This window comes from Gekko japonicus, unplaced genomic scaffold, assembly GCF_001447785.1.
Source record: "Gekko japonicus isolate JY-2015 unplaced genomic scaffold, Gekko_japonicus_V1.1 scaffold4792, whole genome shotgun sequence".
Classification (NCBI taxonomy): Eukaryota; Metazoa; Chordata; class Lepidosauria; order Squamata; family Gekkonidae; genus Gekko; species Gekko japonicus.
Genome location: NW_015172696.1, coordinates 6,758 through 15,642, shown reverse-complemented (window position 1 = coordinate 15,642; position 8,885 = coordinate 6,758). Strand labels below are relative to the sequence as shown.

At 52.9% G+C, this 8,885-nt stretch overlaps 1 protein-coding gene across 1 annotated transcript in view; it reads right to left on the bottom strand.

The window, feature by feature from the left end:
- The window catches only part of CPT1B (carnitine palmitoyltransferase 1B), a 28,505-nt gene extending 20,593 nt beyond the window's left edge, over nt 1–7,912 (bottom strand). The window contains exons 1-5 of the mRNA XM_015421792.1: nt 7,836–7,912; nt 6,642–6,802; nt 5,171–5,310; nt 2,767–2,938; nt 1,375–1,476 (exon numbers count right to left, since the gene is read on the bottom strand). Of these exons, the coding sequence (XP_015277278.1) occupies nt 1,375–1,476; nt 2,767–2,938; nt 5,171–5,310; nt 6,642–6,782 (555 nt within the window). The 5' untranslated portion in view covers nt 6,783–6,802; nt 7,836–7,912. The remainder of the gene's footprint in view (nt 1–1,374; nt 1,477–2,766; nt 2,939–5,170; nt 5,311–6,641; nt 6,803–7,835) is intronic.
- Between the last annotated feature and the right edge of the window lie 973 nt (nt 7,913–8,885).

Sequence of the window (8,885 nt, the reverse complement as noted above, 5' to 3'; positions counted from 1 at the left end):
AGGCAAGAGAGAGATGGAGGAGGAGGAGTAGTGGAGGAGGAGGAGGAGGAGGAGGAGGAGATTGGATTTATACCCCATGGCCCTTCACTACCCAAGGGAGTCTCAGAGCGGCTTACAAACTCCCATCCCTTCCCCTCCCCACAACAGACAGACACCTCCTGTGAGGTGTAGGTGGGGCTGCTGAGAGAGCTCTTGACAGAAACTGGCTCTTTTTCAAGGACAGCTCTTGTCAGAGCTACAGCTTGCCCAAGGCCATCCAGCCAGGTGCAAGCGGAGGAGGAGTGGGGAATCAAAGCCAGTTCTCCCAGATCAGAGTCCACGCACTCAACCACTACACCAAACTGGGTCTCTGTGGCATGGAGGATCATGCCACAGAGCCCACCTTCTAATCATGGAGTATCATGCCACGGAGTCCACCTTCCAAAGAGGCCATTTTCTCCAGGGGAATGGATCTCTGTAATCTGGAGAAGCGTTAAGAACAGGGGTGGCCAAACTGCGGCTCGGGAGCCGCATGCGGCTCTTTCACACCTATTGTGTGGCTCCCGGCAGGGCAGCGGCGGCAGCGAAATATCATTGGACAAACAAATACCATTATCAATACCGCTTTTGTTATTATTTTTGGCAGTCTCATTTAATGTTAATAAAAAGCAAACTTGCGTATTTCCCAGTAAAAACATGTAATATTTGTTCATGTCTTGTGGCTCTCAAACATCTGACACTTATTCTATGTGGCTCTTACGTTAAACAAGTTGGGCCACCCCTGGTTAAGAACATAAGAAGGGCTCTGCTGAATCAGACCAGGGGTCCATCTAGTCCTGCATCCTGTCTCACTCAGTGGCCAACCTGTTCCTTTAGGGGACCAGCAACAGAGCAGAGAGGCCAAGACCTTCCCCTGATGTTGCCTCCTGGCTCTGGGATTCCAAGCCTTCGGGCCTCTGAACGTGGAGGTTCCCCTCAGTCACCATGGCTTGTAGCCACAGACAGACTTGATGCTCCTCCATATCCCCTTTGAAAACTTTTTTTCCCTCTTGTGACCATCATTACATCCTCTGGCAGCGAATTCAGCATTTTAATCGCTCTCCACATCGAGTGGTATTTCCTTTCGTGCATCCTGAACCTACTGCCCATCAGCTTCATTGGATGCTCTCAAGTTCTACTGTTTAGGGAGAGGGAGGAAAAGTTCTCTTGGTCCACTCTCTCTCCACCCCATGCCTAATTTTATAAGCCTCTATCATGTCCCCCCCTTAGTCATAAATCCCTGATTTTGTAATCCCAGGATATCTCCAGCCACTGCCTGGAAGATGGCAAGCCTTCCCAGCTCCACCACCGCTCACCCAGCAGCAGCAGCAGCAGCGTGCCCAGCCCTCCACTCACCCTCTGAATGGTGTCCTTCACCTTGGGCACTGGCAGCTTGGGCAGCGAGGTCTGGAGGCTGTACAGCATGGGCTTGCGACCGGACAGCACTTTCACCGCGGCCTGCAGCAAAGCGGGGGTGGGGGGGGAGGGAGGAAAGGCAGACTTTGAAGGTGACAGATAGATTCACTGGTATAGCAAGCCAGTAATCTGTATTCCATCTATATTCTATTGTAGCCGAGTGTTTTAGCTGTTTTAACATATTGTGTGTAAGCCGCCCTGAGCCTGCCTCGGCAGGGAGGGCGAGATACAAATCAAATCAAATCAATCAATCAATAGTGCACAAACAGGCTATACGCAGCAAACCTCTCGTTGTGCAAAATTACAGAGGCTGCGATCACACACACTAAGTAATCCACTTTCAATCCATTTTCAACGCACTTTCCAACTGGATTTCACTGTGTGAACTGGCAAAATGTCTTTTTATGAATCCTATTTAATTGTCTATTTTGTATTTTTAGTATTTTATACTGTTTTATTGTTATAACCTGGCATAATGCCTCTGTTAGCCACCCTGAGCCTTCGGGGAGGGCGGGATATAAATCCAAATAAATAAATAAATAATAAAATCCAATTCGAAAATGGATTGACAGCGGATCGAAAGGGGATTCTTTAATGTGTGTGATCACAGCCAGAGTTGCATAGAGCCCCTTGTCAGTTTCAAACTAATAAAAGAGTCCTTTATTTAGGGAACTCCATTCTAGATAGTAAAGGTGTGTGAGAGAGATAGAACCTAACTAAACTACCTAGCTCACAGTAACGCAGCTTAGAGGGAACCCTGGCCCACCACATGTTCTGACGGGCTGCACTTCGGTTTCCCCAGTAGAGAAAGGGCACCCCCCTCAGGGTTCAGTCACCAGCTCTGGGTCGGGAAATACCTGGAGATTTGGGGGGGGTGGAACCTGGGGGAGATTGGGGTTTGGGGAGGAGGGGGGGAACCATGGCATGTTGCACTGCCACGGGGCGCACCCTCCAAAGCAGCCATTTCCTCCAGGGGAACTGATCTCTATCGCCTGGGGGGATCAGTTGTAATTCTGGGGGATCTTTAGGCCCCACCTGGAGGGTGGCAACTCTCCCCCAGGACCATTTTAAATCAGGAAAACTGTGCAGAGGAAAGCTTGAGGCCCCCCCCCTTCCTGTTTCCGTGGTCCTGATCCAGATCAACCCCATGTGTCTGGGAACTGAATTCGACACACGGAACTGGAGCAGAGTCTGGAGAGGACACAAGGGAAACCGTGACTTCTAGACAGGCCCCCACAGAGAGCAACGGACAGTCTGGCAGAGTTCCCCCCCCATCCAGCCCCCAGCCCCTCTTCTGCGCCCTCCCCCCGCCCTCACACCCAAACGACTCACCGCCCAGATCTTGGTGGTGCGGCTGGTCCGGCCGTGAGGCTCAAACATCCATCCGTGGTGGGAGAGAAACAGCTTGAGGGTCTGCCGGCAGAGCAGGACCCCCGAGACCCAGACGCCGGTGGAGAAGAGGATGGCGCTCAGCAGGGTGCGGGTGCGGAGGCTCAAGTAGCAGCTGCAGCGGGAGACGGGAAGGCCCTGAGGCTGGGCTCCGTGGGGGAACCGGGGAGGGGCCCCGACATCTCCCCCACATCCGCCGGACACCCAGCTGGCCCCAGAGGGGGTGTGTGAAAATGCCCCCAGCCATGGTGGCAGGTGGGCAGGAGACAGGGACCCCCTGGCAGGCAGGACTGGCACAAGGGCACCCCGGGGGCACTGCCGCCTTAGCCGCTGACCCACATATTTGCAAGAATAACACAACTTTTATATATTTTAAGGAGATATTTTATAGCTAATTTCATATCACATCTGAAGATCATTAGCCAACCATTAGCCTTATCCAGTGGGACAGACACTCATTGTTGGAGGATGGTTTTGAAACCGTAGAAAGATGGGAAATGAATAGATCTGATTTTTGGGCATCAGTATTCAAGAGTCAGAACTCCCCTTTGGTCAGTTGCCCTTTGGTCAGAGAAGCTCTGGCTCTCAAAAGCCTGCAACCCCCACCTCCCCCCCCATCTTTCTAGCCTCTCATGTGCTCATGGACTGGAATCCGGCTCTCCTCCTGCAGACACACACGACTGCCCTCCGAAACAGAACAGATCTTGAAAACTGCTCTGCTGTTTGTCATCTGCTTACTTTTGTTAAGCCATAATGAATGGACTCACTAGTAAAGGTAAAGGTTTCCCTTGCTCGAAAGCCGGTCGAATCCGACTCTAGGGATGCGGTGCTCATCTTTGCTTCCAAGCCGAAGAGCCAGCGCTGTCCGAAGACGTTTTCCGTGGTCATGTGGCCGGCATGACTAGACACCGAGGCGCACAGAGCGCTGTTACCTTCCCACCGAAGTGGTACCTATTTATCTACTTGCAATTTCTTGCTTTCGAACTGCTAGGTTGGCAGGAGCTGGGGTCAGAGACGGGAGCTCACTCCATCATGCGGCACTTGGGTCTCAAACTGCCGACCTACAGACCTTCCGGTCTGCAGCTCAGTGTCTTAACCTCTGAACCACCACAGCCCCAATGTACTCAATATCTCTCCTTAAATTATCTGCATAAGGTCAATGGAAGGTGTTATCGTATTCTTTGAAGTCAGTCTATGTTAAAGGTGTAAATGACTTTGTTTTAATAAAAATACAAAATGGAGGCAAGTAATATTTGTTCAGTAATATTTGTACTTGTGTCCTAGAGCCAAAACAAATGAAAAAATGTTGCTGGGCTGTACCTCTTGCAAGGAGAGGAAAGATCTGATATTGAAAAGCAAACCAGAAGTCAACGGCTTCCTAAGTGCATCCTTCTATCTGAATCAAACCTGACCTTCTCATTATGTGTAGCCTGTTATTGTATTGACCAACTTAGTTAAGAACAGGGGTGGCCAAACTGTGGCTCGGGAGCCGCATGTGGCTCTTTCACACCTATTGTGTGGCTCCCAGCAGGGCGGCGGGGGAAGCTACATATCATTGGACAAACAAATACCATTATCAATATCTGCTTTTACTACTTTTGTTATTTTTTTGGCAGTCTCATTTAATGTTAATAAAAAGCAAATTTGCATATTTCCCAGTAAAAACATGTAATATTTGTTCATTTCTTGCAGCTCTCAAACATCTGACGTTTATTCTGTGTGGCTCTTACGTTAGTTACATCGACTAACTTCAGTGCTTAGTTCTCCTAGCCCTTTTTTACACGCCCAGGGAAATGCGGATGGCCACTTTGGAGTCAGGAAGCAATCCTGGAGGGGTGTTGGGGTTTTTTTGTCATCTTCTGGGCGTGGAACAAAGGTCACTGAGGGTGTGTGGGGGGGAGGTATTTGTGAATTTCCTGCATTGTGCAGGGGGTTGGACTAGATGACCCTGGAGGTCCCTTCCAACTCTATGGTTCTATGACACTGCTAACTTTGAAAAGTTTGCCGAGACGTTTTGGTAAGGGAAGGGGAAGTTGTCGGTTTGGCTGGGACTGAAAGCTTCACAAAGACAGGCCAGGGCAGGAATCCTCCTCCCTGAAGGCAGCTCTCCACTCCGTGGCTTATTAAAAGAAGCCCTGAGGTCCCTCCTAAGGGGACGAATTCCTGGAGGGTGGCAACCGGTCGGCCACTGTATGAATGCTGGACTTGATGGGCCTTCGGTCTGACCCAGCAGGGGTTCTTATCCTGGCATTTGGGGGCCGGTTATCTGCCCCGGAAGCACAGCCATCTCCTGCTGTTCGTGCCAAGGACTGAGAAGACAGGCGCAGTGACAGGGACAGGCACTCACCCGTCAGGCAGGCGTTCTCGGATGCAGACGATCAGCCCCCCGGACACATCCACGCGGAAGTACATGGAGCCCACTGTTGCTATGACAACCGCCAGCCAGCCCGAAGGGGTTCCAGGATACACCCCCGTCAAGATGCTGTTCTGTGGAGAGCCGATGCGTCAGCGGGAGGCCAAGCATGGCAGAACTGGGGCTCAGGTGGCTGAGGGGTCCAGGCCTCTCACAGCTGCCCCGAATATCTGTGGAAAGCCCTCTTCTCCTTGTGCCGCTCCACCCAGCCTCCCACGCCTCTTCCCCTCCCCTCCTCTCCCTTCCCCCCTCCGGTGTCATAATTCAGTCTGCCTGCACAGATTCCAGAGGCGAAGAGCTACCTGCAGCTGGCCCTCAACCAGTAATTGAACAACCGGCTGCAGCTGGCTCTGAGCCAGGAGGAGAGCAGCAAGAGGTCAGGTTACCGGCTGAGCAGAAGTCACAGCCTACAGCTGAAACCGAGCCAGTGCCTTGTATATTTGAAGCAGTAAAGAAGGCTTCAGAAGCCACTCCCAGGCCACCTAGCTCACCCACACCCCTGCAGCACCGACACTGTCAGAGGCAAGCTGAGTTGCAGGAAAGGAGGAGGCGTGTGAGACTCATATGAGAGTCAGCTGTCAACTAACAAGATGGATGAGTAGTTTCAGGATTTGGCTGGGAGCGTAGCTGCTTCAGACTTGGCTATAAAATCAGCCGGGAGAAACAGCAGTTTCGTGGACGCAACAAGGACACATTGCTGCTAAACCACTGACCTTGGTGTTACCAGACCACTGGAACCCTGACCCTTGGACTGGACCTGACTTGACTGTCGACTTTTCTGGAACCCCTGACTGGACTTGCTTCCTGAATCCCTTGACCCTAGACTAGATTCTGGTAAACCTGCTCTCTGGAACCCCTGACCTTTGGACTGGACCCTGGCTCCTCTCTGCAGCCTGGTCCATGACCTGCCCTGCTGAACCCCAGCCCCTCCCAGGGGCCTCTTCTGCCCCCCCTGCCTGCTCTTCTTCTTCCTAAGAAGAGGCCACCTCCTGCAGGAGACAGGAAAACATGCAAGGGTGGCCTCCTTCTGTTGGGGATGATGCTGGCTTTTCCACGGCCTGTGTGGGGCCTTGAGAGGCAAGGGGTCGGCGGCAGCAATGAGCTCAGGGGGGCAGGTCAGAGGGTGGGCCTGGTTCACCCCCAAGCAGTCTCAGCTAGGCTGCAGAAAGATCTCTCCTCATGTGTGGGTGGCACACAGGTGAAGTTTTAGGGTGGTGTCCCCAAGAGTGGGACTCGAATCTCAGGAGAGGGTCCAGGAAAGCCCCCCACCCCAGTCCTGGCCACCCAATATGGACCTTTCCATCTCACCGGCATCCCACCCAGCCCTTAGAGGGCTTGACGGTGCCTGCTCCGAATACCCCCACGTACCGCAAAGACCTCCGTCCCACGCAAGACCGCTCCTCACCTTGAGACGGACGAAGCGTTTCTTCCAGGAGGAGACGCCGGACAAGTAGATCTGCTTGAGGGCTTCGCAGCTCAGCTGGAAGTCCACTCCCTCGGGGGTGACTGTGAACTGGAAGGCCACAGCCTGGTGGGCTTCTGCCATCTTGGAGGGTCCGCGGTTTTCTGGAAGCAGCAGGCAGAGAGCTGCGTTGGGAGCCACCCTTGGCGCAAAGGATCAGGGAAGCCCCTGGGCGCCCACGCTCACTCCGATGTTGCCCCTTGTGGCCCGGACCCCCCCACAAAGCATTGCCACTGGCCCCACACGTGGAAGACAGCCAGAGCTTGTCTCAGGGAGGCACACCACTGGGCAAAGCTGACTGTCGAGTTAGGCCCCCAACCTCCGGAGGTGGGCCCCCAAGCACCCCAAGGCTGGGCTCCCTCCCATCAGCAGCAGCCGGGGGGGTCCCTGGCATCCCTTCCTTGGCACAGACTAGCAAGCCAAGCCCCCAAGGAAACACTGCAGGGCCAGCGGTGGCCCATGAGACTGCAGGGGAGAAAGGATGTCCAACAGCCAGTGTAGTTGGACTACGCCAGTGGTGGCGAACCTATGGCACGGGTGCCAGAGGTGGCACTCAGAGCCCTCTCTGTGGGCACGCGTGCCATCGCCCCAGCCAGGCCCAGACCATCGTTAAAGTGTCGAATTCTCTGCCAAATAATTTTAAGTAAATGAAAGCATTTGGGATTGCTTTCCTTACTTTGTTTGGATCATCTTAAGTTAATGTATGAGTTGTTTTTTCTAAAGTAAAACCTCAGTATTCAGGTTAAATTGCCGTGTTGGCACTTTGCAATAAATACGTGGGTTTTGGGTCGCAGTTTGGGCACTCGGTCTCTAAAAGGTTCGCCATCACTGGACTAGGGTCTGGGAGACATGGGTTCGAGTCTCCCCTCCACCATGCAAACTTGCTGGGTAACCTCGGGCCAGAAATGTTTTCTCCACCTAACCTACCTCACAAGGCTGTTCTGAGGATAAAATGGAGAAGAGAATGATGTAAGCCCCTTTGGGGCCCCACGGGGGAAACGGTCAGGGTATAACTGAAGTTAACAACAACAACAATAATAATACTGTGAAAATGTGAGATCAGTAGCTGTATTCTTCTGGAGGAGTTCCCACCCCATAAACAACTTTTTGGAATCACCGCTTGGCATCGATGCCCACCTGCCTAATGGGAGAGGTCTTCGTGCATCTGAGGACGTCGGATCTGACCCAGGTAAGCTTCTGCTGGAACCAGTTGGAGAAGGTGGAGGAAGAAAGAAGAACATGAGAACATAAGAGAGAAACCAAGTTGGATCAGGCCAACGGCCCATCCAGTCCAACACTCTTCTGTGTCACACAGTGGCCAAAAATACCATGTGCCCTCAGGAGGTCCTGCAGTGGGGCCAGGACACTAGACGCCCTCCCACTGTTGCCCCCCCAAGCACCAAGAATACAGAACATCCCTTGCCCTAGACATAAGAACATAAGAGAAGCCCATGTTGGATCAGGCCAATGGCCCATCCAGTCCAACACTCTGTGTCCCACAGTGGCCAAAAATACCAGGTGCCATCAGGAGATCCAGCAGTGGGGCCAGGACACTAAAAGCCCTCCCACTGTTCCCCCCCCAAGCACCAAGAATACAGACCATCCCTTGCCCCATGCATAAGAACATAAGACAAGCCAATGGTGGATCAGGCCAATGGCCCATCCAGTCCAACAGTGGCCAAAAATACCAGGTGCCATCAGGAGGTCCAGCAGTGGGGCCAGGAAACTAGAAGCCCTCCCCCTGTTGCCCCCCCCCCCAGCACCCAGAATACAGAGTATCCCTTGCCCCAGAAATAAGAACATGAGATAAGCCAATGTTGGATCAGGCCAATGGCCCATCCAGTCCAACGCTCTGTCACAGAGAGGCCAAAAATACCAGGTGCCATCAGAAGATCCAGCAGTGGGGTCAGGACTCTAGGAGCCCTCCCACTGCCCCCCCCCCAAGCACCAAGAATACAGAGCATCACTTGCCACATACATAAGAACATAAGAGAAGCCAATGTTGGATCAGGCCAATGCCCTATCCAGTCCAACACTGTCGCACAGTGGCCAAAAATACCAGGTGCCATCAGGAAGTCCATCAGTGGGGCCAGGACACTAGAGGCCCTCGGTGCTTGCCTCCCCAAGCACCGAGAATACAGTTCATCACTTGCCCCAGACCAAGAGTTTTTATCTATCCCTTGTGGC